General features: G+C 37.9%; 1 protein-coding gene across 1 annotated transcript; it reads left to right on the top strand.

The window, feature by feature from the left end:
* The first annotated feature begins 2856 nt into the window (after nt 1-2856).
* Nucleotides 2857-9484, top strand: LOC119727574 (putative protein TPRXL). Its single transcript, XM_038199508.1, has 2 exons — nt 2857-4774; nt 8502-9484. Exons 1-2 carry the CDS (start codon nt 3749-3751, stop codon nt 8535-8537), a joined length of 1062 nt encoding a protein of 353 aa, XP_038055436.1. The 5' UTR covers nt 2857-3748; the 3' UTR covers nt 8538-9484.
* The last annotated feature ends 13374 nt before the right edge of the window (nt 9485-22858 follow it).

Consider the following 22858-nt stretch of genomic DNA (forward strand, 5'->3'; position numbering starts at 1 on the left):
ACATCTTTTGGTGTGTGCATAGCTACCTAGAAATGATTACTGGGTTTTACGTTTTCGATTGATCTGTTTGAGATCAGCAACTTGATAAGGTGATGATCATAAGCGTCATCGTTTCCATCATAATCAACATGCCCACCACCAGCATCTTCGTGATGACGTCCGCTATCGCCTATGATTTAAAACTCCACTACAGTAACACCATTGCCATCACCATTATCACCATCATATACTTTTCTCTCTATACTTGATCAGTTTATTGTCGCCTCATCATCCAAAGGTCAGCTTCTTGTCAATGACCATGATGTTCACGGTCATTGGTGACGTCACCTCGGGCCCGGTTGAACGGACGCAATATCCCTAGTCTTAGATCTTGATATTAATTCTGAATCATTTCAAGTTGAAAATTTGACGAATTGGGGGAAACGATCAAGTCAACGCAGAAAAGAAATACTTTTTGCGATGAACGAAATTTTTCTCGATATTTAAATCACCACGACAAACTCCAAACGCCATGAGACTACATGGAAATAAATACCACTACCCACCTTGACTTTGATCAAATGGCTGTTTTTCCCCTATTGCTGGATTGTTTTCAGGCATATCTAGATCTCCCCGCTTACTTGCAATGCGAGCGCATTCTTCACTTCCATTAAAAACCTTAAATATTTTCTAAAAATGTAAACTGTCGCCGTTCACTTTTTCAATCAGTGATTCCTGTCACAGATAAACACTTTAAAAATGGATGCCCCATGCCCTTAAAACATGTTTTATTTTGTTTCTTTTAAAGAATGTTCAATTTCACTGTTTTGTTTTGACGAAAAACTTCTTCATTTTCTGAAAGAGGAATTTTATTTTGCGCATTAATGAACCCGCCCTGCGCGTATGCGAGAGCCCAATTATTGTCTGGCAGCTAATTGTGGAGAAATAATTCAATAATAAAACGTCGGTGGCTTTTTTCGTTGGACGTGTCATTCGATAGTAAATAATTTCTATGTTTCTAGGAAAATAGCAGTTGAAAAAAATCTGTTGTTAGGCCCAAAAAAAAGTCTCCGGTTTCTGGTATGCGCGCGCGTCGCCGTAGCCATGCGCGTCGGCAAAATGAAAAAGGTTTTTTTTCAATGGAAGATGATGTCTCAAAACCGCCAAACTCACTGGATTGACTGGAATCCTGCTGCTGCACAATTTTAACGTGTTTTTAGATGGGGTTATGATCGAGAATAAGCTTTATGTGGCCTCTCTGGTCTCCAATAATATTTGCACTAAGTTTAGTCGGGCACCATTTGCAGTCATCAGCCGACATTTGAAGCCAAAAAAAAAACAGGTAAAAAAACAAAAAAGCCGCGTTGCCGCACTACTTTTTGGGCAAGCTCCATACCAGAAACCGGAGACTTTTTTGGGGGGGGGCCTTAGTCATAGTCATAGAATTTTATTGGCATTTGTATATAAAAACATACATTGAAATTCTGAAATTCATTATTTCACATAAAGTACAAATTGGTTGTTCGAGGTGTTACTCGAAAATGCATCTTTAACTTTTGCCTCGCATAAATGGAACTTTCCTGATTTTAGAGCACATTATGGTAACGAGCTCGTTCGGTAGCACTGGTGGCATGAAGGTCAAACGTTACAGTCCGATCTTCGATTGTAACGGGCCCGCCTAAAACGTTTCAATTTTCACTTCACTTCACTTTATTTCACATACAAATTGGTTGAATGTCGGTTAGCCTAATTTTAGTGATTTAATAAGGTGGTGTGTTTTGATCAAACTTTAAAGGACTTCCTTCCTTTTATTGGTTTTTATTTTCAATGATAAGTAATTTATTGTTCCGAGACTGCGTCGGAATTCAAACTGAGAAAAAGAAATGTTTTGCTTGACCGACTTATCCGACTCAGTTCAGCACAAAGAATTGAATAGCGCCCTCTACGGTCTTTCTGTACAATGTTGATGTGCAAATTGAGTCACATTTTCTGATCGAAGTAGACTATATTTTACCGTCGCTCAAGATTCATGTAAATATCAAGTACAAGGAGTGATTTATCGGCGTTTGAGATATGATATCTTTATGTGAAAAAAATCACATCGTTATGAAGTGATGTTTGTGTAGACAATCTTTTTCTCTTTGTTGTTTGCTTAATTTAGAGTCCGTCATATTGGGCTTACCTCGATATCATTATCATGTGATGGAGAATGTGCTTTGTTTGCAAAAGAAGTGATTAGCAGGAATTATTTCAAAGGGAGAATTCAGCCTACTCGATGTAAGCACAAACTACTAAAGCAGAGACAATAATTATTAAGTTGTGACCAAAAAAGTAGAAAAATCGATGTCGACAACTGTTTCTTGAAAAAGAAAGAAGGAATAAAAATACAGAAATATCAAATGTAACAATTTTTTCTTAAAATGACTTCAAAATTCACCAAAAGTTAGCATGCAGTTTACTGTCTTCAACATGTTTTCCCACGTAAATCTCTCATCCTATTTCGCCGATGGCGAATGGTGTCCAGCTAATCGCTTTAGCGCCCCCTCTCGTTGAGTTTTTGTAAAACCGGTCAAAAAAATCATTTATTTTCATGAAGTACGCCCTCAATCGCATTATTGCGCTTCATGATAATACTTCCATTATACTATAGGGGTGATTGTTTTGACTTTCTGAGAGGTGCATACGTTCAAATCCCTGGAAAGGAAAAAAACGTCATACAAATACCTCAGCATGACCATTTTTAGAAATGATACGTAAATATAGTTAGTTTTATACGTAGATTATGTAGTTGTGGATTGATTTTCTTATTCCACGATGAAACATCTTAATATGTCATTACCTATTACTAATGGGATCGTCCACAGTTGTCAAAAAAGATAATAAAAACCATGTGGTAAATACTTCGTTTGTCAACTCGCGATGCAAACTTTGTAGTTTGGCGTCGTCTGCTGGAATGTTGTGCAGATTTCAAGATTTCTCAGCTTTTTGTACACTTCGTCGTGACTTGAGTATTCCTCTACATTCGTCCGTATTTGGTTAGATTTTGATGAATTCGTGTATATAAGAGTGAGACCTGTGCGGAAAGATGGAATGAATTTTGGGTGGATACTTTTCTCCGTCATTTTCCGAGGACCCGGAGCTGGCTTTTTCGTCTTGTCCTATCCTGCCTGCCGTCAATCGGCGCGCTGGTCACAACCGCTCAACAACTGAACCGGCCAACCGGACCATCGGAATTTTCACAGTCTTTCCTTGGGGTCGTCAAGACATAAACTGCACCTCCAGTATATAAAGGAAACTGCTGGGTCAGGATTGTTGAAATCTTACCGGCTAAGTGTTCATTTTTGCTGGTGTTTTGGGATCTCACAGTCGCAATAGATGCTTAGTCATGTAGTTCCTGTTGGGCCTGGGTGGGAGTTGATGTAGTCACTGACAAGTGTCGTAGTCGATTTCTAGCCGTTAATTGTTCGGACACTTTTTTTGTCCTGAAGGCAAGCGGCTTTTTGGCAGTTTTAATCCCATTATTCAGCACCAGATGTGAGGAGATTTTGTAACGTCCTCTGCCAAGTCTTTTCTGGTGGAAAACCCCTGCTGTGTAAGGCCATTGGCATTGTTAAAATGAACCAACTTTTTTACCGTAGTGTCAGCAAATCTTATAAATACCTTTTGCTATAGGATGCTTTGCTTTTAAGCTGTAGTTGAAGACATTTTGTACTTGCACTCATGAAACTTTGCTTGTTTCCTTCACTGTAAATTTCATCAAGTGATCATAATGAGTGTCGCTGGTCATAACCGAGACGTCCTAGTCACCAGCTCCCTGTCTAGTATGGACAGTGGACGGGATCACCGACCTTTGACCTCTAAGACAGGCAAGGGAGAGGATTCGAGTCTGTCATTCTACATGGGTGATGTGGGCAGTAGTCTCCCCAACATGTCGAAAACTGCTAAGAAATTAAGCAGGTCCTCAGATTCACAGAGCTCAAGTTTTTACAATTCTCCTGACATGAGCCCTAAGACAGACCAAGTGTTTAAATTTGACCTGATCGGCCCTGGCTCCAAAAAGATTGGCTATACCGTGTGTACAAGTTCTAGCACAAGTAAGCTATTGCAACGACCCAAACCCAAGCCAGTTGTGAGTTTGTCTGGAGATTCCTCACCAACTGGACCCCATAAATTTCTCCGTGAGTCTCGCAGTCTTGATCGAGAGGATGAAACGGACCGGTTTCCTGAACCCCGTCGATTGCAACGTCAGGAAACGTTTGATTCCTCTGCAAGTAGTGTACAAGCTCTTCAAGACAAAATAACTAACAACAATCTAGGCAGGCCTCCGCTACGCACGGCCAAATCATTTGATTTTGGCTATCAGAGTGCAAATGGCGGCGACTCCCAAAATAGTCTACAGCCTCCAAGTGGAAGCGACACGCTGCAAGTTATCAGTGCTACTAAAGCAGCGCCATCACCGGCTACCAAACGTAGGATCAACTATTTCCAGAAACTTGCATCCAGTGTTCTTTCTGGTAGTCGTTCATCCTCATCAGGACCTTCAAGTCCACGAGAACGCAAGTCAACGAGCAGTTCGGAGCAATCGCTTTCAGGCGTGCCTAGCAGTCCTGATCATACTAGTAGTGATGAAGGGGGTTTCAATGACACTTTCTCTCCACCTTCTTCTCCTACAGTTATGCAAAAAGGTCGGCAGAGTAGCTCGCCGAGTAGCAAGTTCATGCCAAAGAAGATTTGGAGAACCAAGTCCAAACCACAGGCTACCACACCCACTGTCACTTCACTCTGGAACCCAGAGGTAAGTTCTTTTTTTATTTCCCTCTTATTCTTAGCCATCCTTAATGTAGAAAATTCAACAAAATGGTTTTTAGGGATTTGTTATTGATTGATGTCCCTTTGGTTTGTTGTTGGATATTATTGAATTTGAATATCAAGGAAACTTTCAAGAAAAAGTTGGGACCCGCAACTTATTTGTCCATAGTGTCATCAGAAAACATTGCTTGTAGTTATTTTTAATATTTTTTTACTTGTATTCATGTCTGGCTGAAGAAATAGTGGAAATTGAGAGTTTTTTTGTACTTGTATTTTCCTCATATTGATGCAATTACGTAGTTTCTGCTCAGTGCAAGTTCAAGTACGGTGCATGTAATTGCTGGATTTAAAAATATTTTTATTTTTAAAATAGTTTCATTTTCACTTGACGTTACATATCCGTGTGGGGTTATTTCCTGCTTGAACTTGTTCATATAAAAACTATACAACTTATAAATTATACATTATGAAGTGAAAGTAAACATTGCTTAATTGTCCACAAAGGTTGACATTTGGCAGTGTTTTTTTTTTCCAAGTTACCTTGCTAAACTTTACAGCAGCATAAGTTTAGGTAATAGCCATTGTGGTTTAGTTTCAGTAGGAAGTTACCTTGAAACTTATCACAGAGCAGATAAAATAATAAGTTGTTACTTCCTCTCCAGTAAACATACAGCATTATCTTAGAAATCAATGTAACAGCTGGCCTTGGTTAAAACCACTCAAACATCTGTATGCTGGTAAAGTCAGGAACATATCACACTATGTTTTCCCTTTTTTTTTGTGACTTATTTGGAAAATACCTTGAAAAGAATTCAATATTCAACACGTATTAGTTTCCCAAATTCCCAACCATTGTTGTGAGATTATCGAATTAGCACCCCTAAATTCCCCTGATACAGGTACTGCAAACAAAAAGAAAGTGCAAAATTTGGAAGAAAGGTTTTATCACGTCGGCAAGTCTGACTTTCTTTGATCATTAGCGCCTTGGCACAGTGACAGCCAACATTGATTTCTAGATTCATTGTTATGTCACTTGCATGTTGTTAATGTCTAGTGGTCATTCTGAATGTTATGAATGGTCAGTGGTGGGCATTGCTTGGGGCTATAGTGGGGTCTTTGTACTGACCAAGGTTGAGACACGAGAGGTCAGTCCAGCAGGGAAACAAGTATTATAAGCATCACCGGAACTGATCTAGAATGCGTTTACCTCCATGATTGTGGATGTCTCAATTCTGAATATTGAGTTAACCATTATGGACTTCAAATCTACTGGTAGTTGGGTTAATTTTTATAAGAACTGAGTTTTGGGTACGTGTGGACAATTGAACATTGGTCTTTTGGTGAAAATTCCATTTGATTAATTAATCAAACGTTGTAGCCGCGTCCTTCGCAATTCAACATACAAGCTGCGAGTAAGGATGATTAGCCTCCCAAATGATTATTTTTATTATTATTATTAATAGAGTTGAAAATTGTTCATTCTTATTACTAAATGCTCTGTACTCGGCTTCTAAAAAAAATTGTAGAAATTGTACGTAATCAAGCTTCATACATACATTTCCACTCCAAATGAATGAACACCTGTCCAATGAAAACATTTAAAGGAAAACTTCTTGAAGCAGACACCCATGTTAGAGACTCTTGGAGGTTCAAATTCATTGCTGTTAGTCGATTCTCGCTAATTTATGATCATTCCCTTGACTCCAGTCTCCAGGTCCTTGTTTTCAAGGGGGGGGGGTCAAAAGCTAATCCAATGTATCACCAGGATAGTGAACCTTTAAATTTAATACTAAAATTGCCATTTATTGGGAAATCCTTTCTACTTCTCTTGAAATGAAGAGTGGATAAGCAGAGATCTTGTGGCTTAATTTCTTTCATTGCTAAGCCATGTTCCCACTGGACGTTATTTCCTTATCAAACTTCTGTGACTTTATTATCACAAAACTAATTCCAGTGGGATATCAGCCAGAGGATGATCTTCCTATTAGTTATCATTTTAACCAGGATGAAACACTAAGCAATTCATTGCCATCGGGCCAATTTTTGTGTGAAAGTTTACATGTGCAGGTTTATATTGACTCTAATACTACAAATGTAGACTAAATTTAAGTAAGTTTACACTTTTTATGGTGATAGATTTTTTTAAAGATAGAATATAACTTACAAAGTTACATTGAGAGCAGTGAGTCAAAACCAGTCAATCAACAATTCTGAAAATTTTTAAGTTTAGGCTAAATGTGTTTTTCCACTTTTCCATTGTTTGTTAATAATAACTTTGTTAATGTTAATGTGTTATCAAGCCTTTTTGTTCTGTGTTGATTTCTGAAATTTGGAAGTCATTGGCAACATTGATTGTAATTAGGAACCACAAAAAACGTGACATTGTACGCAGGCCTACTGCAACTTCCTGTATCCTCACTTTAATGAACAGTTGGTGCCTCTGGGAATCAATCCCATGAGGCCATGCCACAATTACCCAATCAGCATAATTACATCAGCTGTTTAAGTCAAGTAACAAAAATACATGTGTAGGGAGACGATTCTCACACATTTTCATTTCCTGAACGCATGGAGCCATTGTCCTTACAATTAATGCCACTGTAAATCATTCGTGTATCTTTTTCACCTTTTGTGCATTTGTTCTGGTTGTTTTTTTCACTTTACATTGATTTGAGAGATTCAGTCGTCAGTTGATTTTCTAAATGAATACACGTTTTAAAATCAAACTTAACTATGCTTTTTACAAATTTTATTGAAAGAAAAACAATAGCCTTCAGTGAAGGTTTCAGTCTAAATATTTTTTCACCTGTGATATGTGCATAACCTAAAAAGAAAACGAAAAGACACAAATCACTTTGAACCTTTGCCAAAACCACTCCTTTATTCCTTGTTTTCCAACAAGGGTTCATTCCTTTACAGTTCTTATTTACTCGTACTCTGTGCCCGGAGTGTCTAGTCTTCTATAATAGCAGCACCCATCTAGTCCTGTCAATTCAAATTTGAACATTCCTTCTTCCTTTCTCCGGTTGCCTTTTGTCGCATCCTGAAACTTAAGAAGCTGAACACACAAGAGGGTTCTAGATGGAAAGAGTAAAGGGGGTTGTCGTTAATAGCGTAGGAATCCCAGCATGCAATTCCCATAGGATAGGAGAGAGGAGACTTTGTTGCCAAGAAACCAAGTGAATGATGCAGTTGTCTCCGATTGCATCAGTAAGGAAAGTCAGGCAAGGGCTGATGACTCCTCGCCTTGAAGGGATGAACCTTCCTTAACAGAACGAAACTTTAACGTCTCAATTGAATTCATTTTTCTCCTGGATTTGTAATTTATTTTAATAATAATAGTTTGTATTAGGAATATTTGGATTGGTGACAAAAAACTGTCCAAATATTTTGTACTGCATTTTTTTAAAATGCAGATCTTTTTATTCTTAACTACCGGTACTCAAATTTTTTTTGAGCATTTTAAAGTGTGAAGACATTAAAAGCAAACTGTACCTGATATATTTGTTTCTTCATTGAGATGGCTACGTGTATGTGTCACAAGCTGAAGCTTAAATCCACATTCCAATTGCTACAGTAGTCAGGCCATCATGACTATCCACCCGGCCAGCGGTCCAACTAACACCCTGTGCATTGTAGGTCGGGTTCCTCTACAGCCGCTTGTTATTCCAAACGGCCAATTTTGCCCGTGGAGATGTTTTTCTTTATTTCAGAAAAGAAAAATCAATATGGCCTGCCGAAAGAGGTGACAGCGATGACATTTTACGCGGGAGAGTGAATCCCCGCTCGTCGCTGTGCCGTAAACCCATCTGCATATATTGCTATCTAAATTGTAATTTTTGTCTATCGGATTCCGGCTGCATTATATCAGCCTGCAATCTGCACTGCCGAGCAAAAATCCATACCTGAACATTCTTTATTTGGTCCCGTGAAATTTCCCAGCGGCCGTCCAAAGCGAATATTTGTTTTCTTGCAACTGCTGGGTAGGCGCTGGAATTGGAAATTCAATCAGTTCTGATTTCTTGCCTTGAGTTTCTTCAAATCTCCAAATTAAAAAAAATTCAGTGCAGGATATTATGTTGTAACGATCAATATCTTTATTGTGTTTTTACATTTTATGTTTATGTCATAATTCTGTTAATTATTTTTGTAATGGCAATTTGAGTGGCAAAAAGGCTGTTCCTAACTCACAAAATTGATTCATTAAATGGTTGTTGTAATTACAATTCACAAAACTGGGTTTAAAAAATGATTCATCACCAATACTGTACAATGTTCCAATTTCAATTTTGACATTATACTGTTCAGTTAAAATTTGAAATGAGAGGAAAATGTTGATAGAATCTGTACTAGTTTTATCTTTGCGAGGTTAATTGTATCAAAACTGTTGTTCCAGCCACATAAATCAAATATATTTCTGTTATCACTGCTGCAACTGCTGTGGCTATTAGTAAACATTTAATTCAACTTAATTGCTGGTCTTGTTTGTTTGCTGTGCTCAAGTTGTTCAAACAGTGTCAAGTTTTATCTTGCTTGCATTCAGATAAACACAGCTATTAGCGAAGATTCAAGTGTGCCTGAGGTTGGTTGTTCCGGTCAGAAATTTCAAGTTGAAATCTAATTCCATCCATGTCTGAAGGACAGAACGCCCACAGGCCTGGACAGTCACAGTCAGCATTGTAGTCCAAACTGTGGGTGGTTTTTTTTTAAAGGGAATATACATCATTTGCTTTTGCTGTAATTTTCAGAAATGGATGGAATTGGGGGGTTGGAAATATATAGCAAATATAGTTACACTGACTTTTTTGAGGTTTAGGGTTCGAAAATGCTATAAAAACCAAGAAAAACAATCATTTTCCTGTAGTCTGGCTCCCTGACTCCATATAAGAAGAAACAGAGCAGTTTACATACATTGGGGAATTGTAAGGTCAGGGAACCAGTCTAGCTGGCTTGTACCCGTTCATAGGTTTGTAATCGATTGCAAACAAGTGCGATGGTCAATTGGGGCCAGTATTTGAAAAAAAGCCAGTTTTTTCCAACGCTGACCGGCCGATCAGCGTTGGAAATTGATACAAAAATACCACTTTTCTTGAAAATGACAGTATACCAGGTGCCATGATTTTACAGGATGCTTTACACTGTCATTCACTAACAGTCCAGTAAGGTATTTCAAAACGATTTGGTAGTTTTATTTTTTGATGTTTGCAAATGTTGTATTTTCCCTTTAATCCATTCATGCGTAAGCTAACAAACTGCAACCAAGGGCAGTTCTGTTTTGGAGTTATTATCTTTTTCCCACACATTTGGCAGATTTTTTATTTTTCTATTGTTATGAATGCTGAGCGAATTTGAACGAAGTGTGATGTCTATCCAGTTTTAAACCAGACATTGCAATTAACTGAATTTGATAGAAATTGGTTCATACCAAGGTATTGACTGCCTTTTGTATGTGTAGCTTGCTTGGTTAAAAGTTGGTAATGGGAGGGTTTCCCGTCACAATAATTGTAAAACTGTCTTTGTTTAATTATTTTGTTACCAGTCTTCTCATGTTTAATCAGGCTTTCTGTGATTTTTGTTATTTCATTTTTGCTAGTAGTGTCCTGCTTTTTTTCTGGAAAAGAAAATGTAAATTCTCTTTTTCTTATCAAAGAATTATGACCAGCTGTAGTAAGATGATCTGTATATTTCTTTTAGAGTAGTTTGGATACGTGTATATTGTACATTTGTAATAACGCCAGAGGCTGGTGGCTCAACACACGTCATATCAGGCAGAACCTGTTATCTAAAAGCACACACAATAAGAAGACAGTGGCACAGGTGCCGTGTTGATTCTGTCAACATGAACTTCAGTTATACTGGAAGGAAAAAGATGGGGTCAAAATCATAATGCATATTTTAGGAGGTGACAGTAGAGAAATATGGCAATGATGTAGCTGTATACATAGTGATACTGGTTAAGATGTACATATGCTACATGTGTGGAAGCAGAACTTCTATTGGATTTGTCAAGTGCCTGGCTTAATCTGCACTGCCGTATGAATGAGAATAAACATAAATGTCATAAAATAGGGCACTTGTCATGCTTGTGCACTTTTAAATAAACATTTAGTTCAAAGTCTTTTTGAAATGTGGGTCAAAAACAAGTACCTGTATCTTGTAATGTCTGTACTTGTGTAGTGTTTAGTTTTCTTCATTAAAATAAAGAAGTTTTCATTGTACCAACAACATTGGTGTTGGCATATTTTACAAAAAAAAATCTAGTTTAGATATGTTCGATCCAAATTTAAAATAGAATCAAGTACCTGTTTTCTTTGACAAATTGGTCTATCCAAACATTGCATTCGCAGTATGATTATTAAAATTTCTAGGACAGTTTTGAAAAGGGGCTGGGGACAAACTGTTGACAAAAATCAATGTTTGCATTTACTGTGAATTCAGACCGCCGAGTTTGAGACATTCCTGTACCCAGGTTGTTTTTAAAAGGTATGTCCACTCAAAAATAGTGTTCTTTAAAAGCATTTATTTATTATTTTTTATTTAACTTTATTTTAGTTGACAACGTCTTAGCTGACAACGCTTTGCTGACAACGCTTTGCCGACTCTCCCAGTTTCCAATCCGCATCAATTTATTCCAACGTGATCAATTTACTTAACAGTCTACGTGATGTATTGCCTTTCCCTCCCTCTCACCTCCTAGAGCCGCTGCCACAAAATAAACTTCCGCTAAACGAAATGAGAATCCAGAGCTCATTTATTTCGAGCTGTCCTGGCTTGAAATAATACGTGTTTGTTCAGAGTCTGTAGAATAGAGGCGGCTAGATGATAAAGGACCCAGAAATTGATAGGCCTGGCTGAAGTTTCAGAAAGAGAGAAAGTGAAAATGTAATTTCTCTGTTGTCCTGTAAACCTTGGTAGTGTAACCAACCAAAACAGGAATTTATTCATTTCAGTTTAAGTAAATAATGGTTACATATGGTTGTTGATATGGACGTGGCTAGGCTAGAAATTGATCTTCATGTAACTTAGAAAGAAGTTCTTCTTATAACAAAAATACATTTCAAAAACATCCTTGGTTTGAAGAGGATATGATTTAGCAGGTCAGTATTTGTTTACTGGAGTGAAAGGTAATTAATTGTACCAAGAAGAAATGAAGAGTCAAATTGAGCAGTTCTAGAGAGTTGAATCTTGGATTTAATGTACCATGAAAAACCAATTTGATGCGACCGGAATTAAAATGAATGCATGCAATGTGCAGAATCTGAGGGTTTTGTTGCTGTGGCAACTGAAATAATCCAATGCAACTGCAGGGTTTAACCTTGCAGACATATTGTATGCTTATCAGATGGAAATTGTTTTTCTTTAAATTAAATCTCAGATATTGGGTAACAACCCTCATTAATGTGCAGCTTGATACAGGATTTGCAGGAGTAAGCTTCCAAAAAGTTCTCTTTTTGTTTCAGCTGCTGAAAGTCGGGTTTCTCAATTCAATTTCTGAATTTCACCAAACTCTTGACTGTGGTGACTATAACTGTATGTTAATCCTCACATTACCACATAACCACTTGAGCTGAGATTGAATGTCAACAGTCATTGCAATTAGCAAGCAAACCCCAGATTATCCTGACTGATACAGCTAGATCTTGCGACCACATCCACTGATCCCTCAAAGGGAAACTACTGATCCTTCAAAGTGAAACTCTGGAACAGCACAATGGAATTCTTGAAGCAGAAAGACCGGATAACAGAAGTGACAAAACCCTGCATCCTGGCTATTGTGACTGAGAATTCAATGTAATGAGCTAGAAAACGAGGTGCCGTGATTGAGGTCACTTTATGTCTGCGCATGATGTTAACCAACACACTTGACAAAATAACTGTTGATTTCTGTGAGGTAACAGGACATGTAACTTTCTTAAATTAAAATGCCCTTTTCATTTCTGAAATACAGTATTAAATTGAACAGTTTGTTAGGCGATATTCCAAATTGTCCTAAAGTTTTTTCAAATAGAAAGTACTGTGTACATGTAATCTCTTCTTCAAAGGCATGCAGGTCGAAACAACAGTTCTATCCAGTAAAATTAACAAAACTGGGTACATAAGTGTGCCCCAGCTGACTGCCTCCATGGTACAACAACGAGGACTTACGGAGCAGAATGATCTCATCGCAAACTGTAGACTCTTCACCAAGTATGATGGCTCATTGTTCAGTGGGCGAGTATATTTACCCAATGACAGCATCACGTCAATGCATTGGCCAATTTCCCCCTACTCCAGATTTCTGCCATTTGTTTGCATAGCCCAGGGACATTGATTTTTCAAACACGAATAACTGCCAACAAAAAGGTTGGCTCATTTTTTTTTGAAGGTAGTGTTTGGTTAAGCCAACTCAAATAGATGTAGTTTGAGGCTTTGTCTGAATATAGAAATAAAAAGGCAGATGTAAAAAGGACTGTCAGTCAATTTTTGTTTTTTCAAAATTCTTTTTGTTGATTTAGAATTGATGCTTCCTGTAATTTGTTTTCAGTCATTCCTCACTGTCTGGAAATGCAATTATTTCTGGAGGGTATTCCAGCAAGTTGTTTCATTTCCTTATCCATGCAAGAATCCCTTTCCCTCAGTTTATCCTGCGTATAAACTAATAAACATTACAATCATAATGCTGAACTTTTTTTTAAAATAAGGTTAAATTCCTGAGGGAGTAAAACTCTATACTTGAATAATTCAATCAGGTCTATTATATTTTCATCCTTGCGAGATTAATTATCCGACCAGTTCTCATAGTCTCAGTCATTTCCTGTAGAGTCTACCTTTCCTGACTAGCTATTTTACTTCAATGTCTCTTCATCTTATCTATTTTATTTTAGCCTTGAATCATCCCCCATGTCCCACAGTGGAATAGAATCCATCAGAACAGACAAATCATGAGAATTCTGCCTTCTAGTGCCCCGTCCCTTTATCCCTTGTGCTAATACTCCTTCCAGGGAGAAACAAGAGAAAAAAATTCTTGACTGAATTCCCATGCTGAAGTGGAAAATTGTAGTCTTGGCCGAAGACAATTATGAGAATCTTGCCTGCTGTGCCTACGGGCTTGCAGGATCCTGTCTTGACGTCATTACACTGTCACTCACTCCCATGCAATGGTTTATTACACTCTTATTGAAGTTTGCTGTGTGACTGGCAGAAACAATTCCCTCTAAGAATTCTCCTTGGACTAGACCTCAGGGATGCCCATCCTTTCAGACTTTCTTCTTACCTCAGTTTGCTTATTCTCTCCTTTCTTTTAGACTGAGATTTCAGAAGTCTGTTTGAATTAGCGAGTCAAACCCTTGTTTTGTAATTATCAGCATTTTTTCCACATCAAATTTTTTTCTTGAACAATTCGGCCACAGTCAGACAGCATCCTGATTAGAATATTTCTGCACGTTGTGTAGACTCCATTGAAAATCACCAAAGTAATAAATCTGGCTAGAAAATTTTCCTCCGTGCTTGAATATGTCTTGATGTTATCAAACTGAAGACTGTGACATTCCTGGAACTGAATTTGAAGTAAAATAAGTCTTGTCAGTTCGGGCATTCTTGCTTGCTTAATGTTGAGTGCTTGATTTATTTCGCTTTGGGCATTTTGGGCCATTTTCAGTATTTTCTGTCTTATATGGTCTTTACCAGTTAAGTAAAATTATTTTCATATAAAAAGCCATGCCATGTCTAAAATCTATGAGTACATCTCAGCTGACGTAAAACCCAGAGAAGAAGCTGTTATTCTTGCAGAGCCAGACCTAATAAACTCAACCTATTCTACACTGAATGATCCTAGCCAATCCTTACTGTAATGTATTTCATTCCAGTAGAGTGGTGTTAGATACTCTCTTGCAGCCCTCCAGGCTATGCCTGACCACTTCTACCGCTTCCCCTAGACTCATTCCCTGCTACATTAACCCAAATAGTCCCTCTCATTCTCCAGAGTTAGCATACACCGTTTCCAATCGCCAAAGGTTTTGGTTGCCATTACTAGAGCTTCCGCCATCTGGGGAGTTAGTGTTGCTATAGTTGGAAGGGATAATGCTTCGTTAGTCTGCTCGGCAATCTGAAGCCGCTGAAGATTCCTCATTAATTGGTTTCAAGAACTCTGTCATTCCATCAAAGAAATCAACAAACACATACGCAGAACTCAATGAGCAACTGATAAATCAGGTCTTTTTTAAGGCATACATTAGTGATATTAATAGAGACAGGGAAATTGAGAGGTTTGTTGAACAGTTATTCAAATATAGTGTGTTTGAAACCCCCTTTTTTAAGAGTTGGATTTCTATGGGGAATTGTGATATGAAACATTGTTGACAATCCCGTTTTATTTCCTACTTTGAGGAATTTGGGCTGCATTTCTGTGAATTCACAAGAGAAATTCAGATCCATAATCATTATAAATTGCCATACTTAAAGTGGAATCCTCACTAAGGTCAGCGCAGACTGGGGCCATTCCTTCTTGCTTTATTGTTCATTACTGAATGCCCATTATCCCTCCTTATCTTCTGGATCTATCTTAATGAGACAGTAATAGTCCCCAAGTGCCTACTCAGTCTGTTCAGCTAGTAGCCTCTTGAAGTTACCCCCTACCTCAGTGTGCCTTTTATAGGTATTTCTAGGAAGGTAAATGGCTCTTATTGATTGTTCCTCCTCCTTCAGCAGTTCTCTATTCTCCTCAGGAGGATGGAGAGTTTTGGTGTAATTAGTCTCCAGTCATCAGCACAGTATCGATTCAGAGGAACCGATTATGCAGCTTAACACAAGGCTCAAACTGTGACATTCAAACCATTTAATCACTTATGGATTTCTCACTTGTTTTGTAGATTTTCAAGCCAACAAATTGATCGGCAGAAAGCCGATTATGGGTTTTCAGTTAGGATTAAGTCAACATTTCAAATTGCCAAAGATTTCCCAACAGCTTTTCATTTAAGTGAGGTCTTGTGACCCACGCAAGGACAATTTTATTTAACCTATCACATCTAAAATCTAGAATGAAATTCTTCCATTTTAAACTTGCTTGCAGTTGGCCTAGTCCAACTCCAACAAAATATCAAATATACACTTTGAACTCAATGGAATTTTTGCATGAGTAGAGAGCAATATATGGAAGATTAAGTGCACGTAGAAACAAATTTCATGCATGGTCCTTGAATTATAATACAGGTTTACAATTGAACTCTGTGTGTTTGATTGTAAATAAAACTCTTGAACAATAAAAAATATTGTTATGGCAGTTGGGGCGTACATATCAATACAAACCAAAAAGGTCCTTTGGAATGCGTCCATAAAAAGCGAGAATTGCATAAAAGCCAGCGGTGCGCAGGCATGCATGACTTCACGTCAATACCTAACCGATCAGCAATTGACAATCGCCCTTCACCTTCACAAGAATTCTTTCCAATGGTCCACTTCGGTTCATCCCGCCATGCTGGTTCAATTTCACCTCACTTATTGTGGACGTCACACATTGAACATTTCCAGTTCCCAGGGCACAGGTTGTCCTTACTCAGTGGGATATCTTTCAGGTCATTCCCTGGTCTACCAAGCATCTTGTATCACCTCACACCTTGCCTCCTACTACAGTGCATGATACTTGCCTATTATCGGACTCACAGGAGTCTTAGTGATGGGTTGCTGTGTGCCTAGGAGGATGCCTACATCTCAACCATCACCTTCATGGGTTCAATCTAGTTCCCAAAACCTCCTACTGGGCCAATGCACTTTTCAAACAACAAGTCTCTTTTGGTAGCCAACGAATACACTTTTGTGGGAGTTTAACTCCCTTTTTTATGAAAGATTTTTGTAGTCCATTTAACACAGATTTTTTTTTCATCTATCGTTTGTTTTAATACTTTTCAAAATTGGTTTTAAGTGTCTTATCTTTATTTAATAGTAAGTACCGGTAAATCATATTATTCTCAGAGGAAAAAAATAAACAAGTAGGCCTATATAATCACTGATTCATCCAGTATTCATCAACAATATATGATGAATAGGTCTCTTTTACCGTATTATTTTCAGATAATTGTCCTTGAATTTAAAAAGCATTTTGGAAAAAGACATTGCAGTGTTTGAGATGATAATAAACACGCTTTTCAAAAGCCTTCAAGGAAGTGAGTCTACTGCACAACACGCTTCACATGCTAGCCTCCTGCACTGGAGGGCATGTTGACGTCATTTACATTTTACTCCTCATCGATCCACCATCCACTTACACAATAAACTTGGTTTAATAAACAGCAGCCTCGGACCACGACGGGTTGGGATGATGATACTTAACTGCAGATGATATCTGCATAGATCCCCATCCATCTAACTAAGAAAAGAAAAAAAAGGGAAGAAGGGGAAAGAAGGGAAAAAATGCTGACAACAAAATCTGATCTGGGAGAGTGCGCGTCCTTTATGGAAATTTGAGAAATTGACTACGGCAAGTCCAAATCACATCAAGAGAAATTGAATACGTTAGTCTGTCTTGCCCCAGGTTTCGCTATTCACTATGCAGTCATTGGGTTTACTCACGTTCCTGTGCAGAGCGATTCTAATAATGTCTACAGGATCTTATATAAAAGAGGCAAAAGCTATAGAAATGGCAATTTCAGATCTTCCTCCTTTAGGCCATTTTTTTTTAGGGTGACCTTTTAATGTATAGTTTCTTTTTTCTTTGCTTGCGTGGTATTGCCGCGACGCTGCTTTTTGTGGACATTTGAAATTCCTGCGCTTGAGGGAGCGACATCCTGACATCTGGTGAGGATGCATTCAAGAAACTTGTAAACAACAGATCGTCAGACAAGTTGGGAGTTAGGTTTCAAAAATTGTCAGATTTGCAGAGCCATAAATCTCATCGATTTCACTGCAAGATGTTTTCTGAATATTGAAATGCACTTAAATTCATAGATCCAAATACTTTCCTTGAACTCTTTGCTTATTTTTACTTAAAAACTGTTGAACAGTGTGGTAGGTCCTCCAGTACATCCTTCGCTGAGGTTTGTTTTTCTTATTTTTCGTATTTTCTTATAATTTGTTACTTTTAGGGCCTATTTATTTATATATTTTTTTACGGGAAAGAAAATAGAGGATAGTAAACTTGATTTTTTCTGATATAAAATTCTTTCTTTAAGAAATTGACAGATCCACTGGTTATCAATCAGAGAATGTTTCGAGATCTGCAATAATGACATACAAACTTTGTGAAAATGTGACAAATTTGTGACTTGTTTTGAACAGTGAATGTACTACAGCCACATTACAAATGTGTTTTGATGTGTGCCACAACATGATAATAACAGCTCACACAGTTGTTATTAAGTGTCGGGGTAAGGTTTACGGTACTCGCTGCATGATGTGCATAGTAGTCCTGTATTTTTTTATTAGGCCCATGGAAGTGGCTTTCCAGCTAAATTTGAAATTGGATAAGCCCCTTCAAGCAACAACATGAGAAGAAGGTTGACAAATGCCCATAGTAACATTCAAGTGTTACCATGGTAACTCATCGTTCTCGATATGTCATGAATTTGGGAGTTGATTCTTCTTGAGTGGTCAATTATTGGTCGGGAATTCTCTTCATTTTGTGGTTGACTATCCAAGACATTGGGAGCCTGTAGACTACTATTAGTCATTGCCATTATAATGTTTTACAGAATTCTTATTTTAACCCAAAAAAATCATTATGTCCTTTAAAAACTGGTTAACTAAGATCGTAAATGGAATGCTTTTACACACACATTTTGCCATAAACTTACATACTGTACATGTGTATAGCAGACAGCTCAGAGAATTGCCTTTCCATCCTTGGTTTTGTTACAATATAACATTTTAAAAGAGTTTACATGATACAAAGTAAATTGAAACTAAATCTCATGAGACACCTTTATTTGTTCCCGTGCATGTATGTTTGACCATGTATCTAATCCATCACATGGCCCAGAACCCAGTTTCTCTCCTTTTTTTTTAATTTTTAATTTCTGACCTTTCAAATGTCTAATCGGATTTACTTCATCGCATCTAAGATTTTCTAAGTATTGCACTGAATAGAACCTGTGTATGTCTTGTTTGTTAATTATATTCCAACATGTTTTTGCTTCAGTCGGAAATTGTTCTGTCTCTCTGCATGGAGAAAAAAACAAGTTAAAAAATATCCAATTTCCAGTTTGAAGTGGAATCATTTGTCCAGCATTGGATGGGGCACTCGGACGCTGTGAGTTTTCCAATTACAATCTGACAGTTGACATTTCTGAATCTGAGGGTAAGCTTGTCCTGTTTTTATTAGCGCTCAGCAGAGAGGTTAACAACTTCAGAAAAGACTTTCATTTGAGAAAGTAAATTGGATGAAATTGAAAAACAGGATGTAAACAATTCCTGCCTCCGTGTTCGCATCTTAGATGCCATCATCTGCTCCTGTTTGTTCTTCTTCCTGTCTAAAATCAAACTTAAGATGATCACAATGTACTTTTGAAGAGTTGATCTAACATCTTGAAGCACAGCATTCTGTTTTGAAACTGTTTTAATACAATTTTTTTTATTTTAAGATTTCAAAAGAATGAGTTTCTGTAAGGTACACTTTTTGGATGCGGGGGACGAGTGGATACTGAAGGAGAGGAGATGCAGTAAACATGCACTGCAACCATTTCCTTGTGTACGGTACCTAGAACCCCCTCCATTCAACAAACACAAATATTCAGCAGTATTTTGTTTCATCCCCATCTTGATTATATCCCCACTTGTTTATCCAAGATCATTTTCATGAGTGACCATCTATTCACCCCTTGACTTGAGTTAGCTCCCTTGGGGTTAGTATAAGATTCTATCAAGCCCCAGGCTGTGGACACTCCTCCCAAGTCAAGTCTAATCCCTACATCATGAACTTGGGATGATTGAGGAGAAATTATCATCCAGGGAGGGTTGTCATCAGGTCTTCAATTTCATTCTTGTTGGTATGGCAACCTTCTATTTTAAATTAGCACATTGAAAGTCAGAACAGAAACATTTTTAATAGCGGATGCACTTGGGACATGGACTTCGGAAATCAACTAATGAAGCCTACCTACATTGCCTTGGAAATAATCAGAGGTTAGCTGCTGTTGTGTACACTCTTCAGTCAGGTACTGGATAACTGTAAGTGTATTTCAGTAAATGCAACAGTACAAGTGCAAGTATATACTGGTATTCATAAATACTTTAGACAATTTACCCTTTCCTGTTGGTCGAGAGCCCGTCATGTGGCTGGTTTTAAACGGTTGATAAAGACCGGCTGGCGGGTCTTAAAGACTTTTCCAGTGTCACTTGAAAGTTTGGCTCTTTTGAAATCCGGTGCCTTTTCGTTACCGTTTTATAGGTTGAACGTTCACAATGCACACGTATTAAACACTCTGTTTAAGACAGTTTTGGAATCTGGATGCTGATAATTACCCTCGCCTTTGGGCTCGGGTAATTATTTGCATCCAGGCTCCAACCGGTCTTAAACATAGTGTTTAATACCGGCCAAGCACACTTTTATTCCCTTACAAATACTTGGAAGAGAATGCACACAAAACACACACAATGTACATGACATACCTAGTGTGGACATTCCTTTGTTTTCATTTAGTTCAAACCTGTGAAAAAATTGTTTTACTCACACTGTGAAACCTCTTTCAACCCAATTCTTTTCACTATGATACCCTTGAGTGTTTCTCTTCATTTCGACGGATAAACCTAACCCAAAAATGCCTCTAAACCTGTTTTCCAGAGAGGACACGGGCAAGTCCACACAACGTAAAACTGTTTCGACATGTTTTGTTCGGAGTCCACACGTTTAATGTGATGCTTGCACACAGTTAAAAATTGTATACTATGTAAATAGCATTCATGAAGGTCCGGACACATGGCCACATTTTAGATCTCGAGACAGAGTGATAAATGTGAAGATTGTGCACCGACAGAACCATGGAATTAAATTACAAGATTGAAATAGATTTACATGATGTAGACTGTAAGCCTGGCATGGCCTGGAATATAGATTGTAGATTATATGGGGCAAGAAGAAGGAAGGGGGGGTGTAGCATGCTGCAATTAAATTGAATTTGATTCATTGCAGATTGGGAATTGAAGAAATATCGGTTAAATTTGTCAGGAATAAATATAGAATTGAAGCAAACGTTGGAATTATAAATGTAATAAGGTCAAACAGTGCAGGAGTCCTTGGTGTTAAACAGGAAACATATTTTTAGGAATATGAGACACATCTGGAGACAGATTGGTAAAGGGAACCTCAAGGGAAAAAGGGGACATAAAGTTCAATTGAATTAAAGTACAATTAATTGGTGGGGCTTATTTCCTTAGTGGATTTCTCTATGTCGCTGTCTTGGCCGTTATTTTCCTTATATCCTTGCCAAGTTTCTCTGCTCAATTTTCTCCCCAAGAAACTAGGTTAATATTCTGCCGGTGTGATTCCTCCCCATATCTCCATCCAGTTCCCTTCAAAGCTTGAGGTCGGCCACTAGAACTCTTTATAATTCATGGACTTTTCTTATTTATTATCCTCTTTTCTATCAGTCGGCAGTCCATCAAATAAATATGTCTCTGGAGTGAGATTAAGGCGATAACGGTGAAGGTGGCGGGTTATGACATCTACAATTCTGCAGATATCTAAACTTGTTCTGACATGCTTTGTAGATATCCTCTGGGGTAATGTTGCAACTGTTCAAATGAATACCAATTGATGAATTAAATTGCAATTTGAAAGTCTGCATTGCAACCCATTTGCTTTAACTTAACCATCATTTCAGTATTGATGTGAACTCGTCCTGCTTAGAGGTTGTATGATTTGATAAACAAGGAAATCCAGAAAATTTAATCAATCTCAATCAATTTTGTCTGATTAGACTTTTTAATTGGTAACAGGTCTTTTTATTGCTGGTTGGGTAATAGAAACGCTACATGTACGTATTTTGTACATACTGGAGAAGGTGGACTTTTAAAATACTGCCTAGATTGAGATGGTGCGATAAATCTTCTTGGAACTGCATCTCTGAGGAGGAGGCAAGGAGGATACAATCAGCTTACTGGATGTGTGACTACCTTGACCCTGTCAGGCAGAGGGATTTTGTCATCTTCAAGGGTGTCACAATCTGCAGATGACAGCTGCAATTGAGAAATGCAGCTGAAGAAAGGAGTATCTAATGTAGACAAGTTAAAGAACCTGTGTTTTATGTGTGATTAATTCAAGGACGTTTTGGCTGCCTTCAGCGTTTTCATTTAAGTTTCTTCCCTACATGTACATGTAGTTCAAATATTTACGTCAAAAATTTGCTTGTATGTATGGTAGTACACAAAACTGTAAGTGATATTTTGATAATAGAACACATTGTTTAAGAGACTAAATTTAGGCTAAATAACAGTATTTCTAAAATTCTAACACTATTTTTTCATTAGTCCTAATATTAACAGATTGTGTGAAACACGTGTCAACATATATTCTGGTTTGTGCCAAAGCATTTGAGAGATTGTTTTTGAAGGTATGCAATTTGTGCGCATGTACATGTACATGTATCAGTGCCATCCTTGTTTATCCCAAAGTGGTTTACCAATCTCTTGGTTTAGCACAGCATCCATTCAAGCGGACTCGATGCACTAAAACCCCGGTGCCAAATTTCAATTTAGTCGGTAACATCTTCCTGTCGTGCTTCTGCACGTCAGACCGGCAGCATTTCACTGAACAATTACGCATCCAATCACGCCCCAATCCCTTCTCCAGAGACCAGCCATTTCAGATTCTATGCAGATGCCTTCCTTAATTCAACACAGCGTCGCCAAAAAAGGAAAAGAATTAGAGAGAAAAAATCAGGATCATATATCAGAAGATGAGATATGGTTACAGTTCTGTTTGTATCATTAGGAGACACCAGACTTATGAAGGATGGGCCGTACGTCGCAGATACAGCAAACAATCTCAGAATCTCATTTGAGGATGGAAGCGACTGCAGGGTATTCAGTCTTCTATTTATCAAAGCATTGATGGATTAACACTGACTGTTTCTGTTAGCATAATTTTAATGTATATTAAAATCTT

Source organism: Patiria miniata, unplaced genomic scaffold (genome assembly GCF_015706575.1).
Source record: "Patiria miniata isolate m_02_andy unplaced genomic scaffold, ASM1570657v1 HiC_scaffold_20, whole genome shotgun sequence".
Taxonomy (NCBI): Eukaryota; Metazoa; Echinodermata; class Asteroidea; order Valvatida; family Asterinidae; genus Patiria; species Patiria miniata.

Coding starts and splice junctions, on each gene's coding strand:
- LOC119727574 (XM_038199508.1), top strand. CDS start 3,749: ATGAGTGTCGCTGGTCATAACCGAGACGTCCTAGTCACCAGCTCCCTG. Junction 4,775..8,501: donor CTTCACTCTGGAACCCAGAG/GTAAGTTCTTTT, acceptor TCTTTATTTCAG/AAAAGAAAAATCAATATGGC.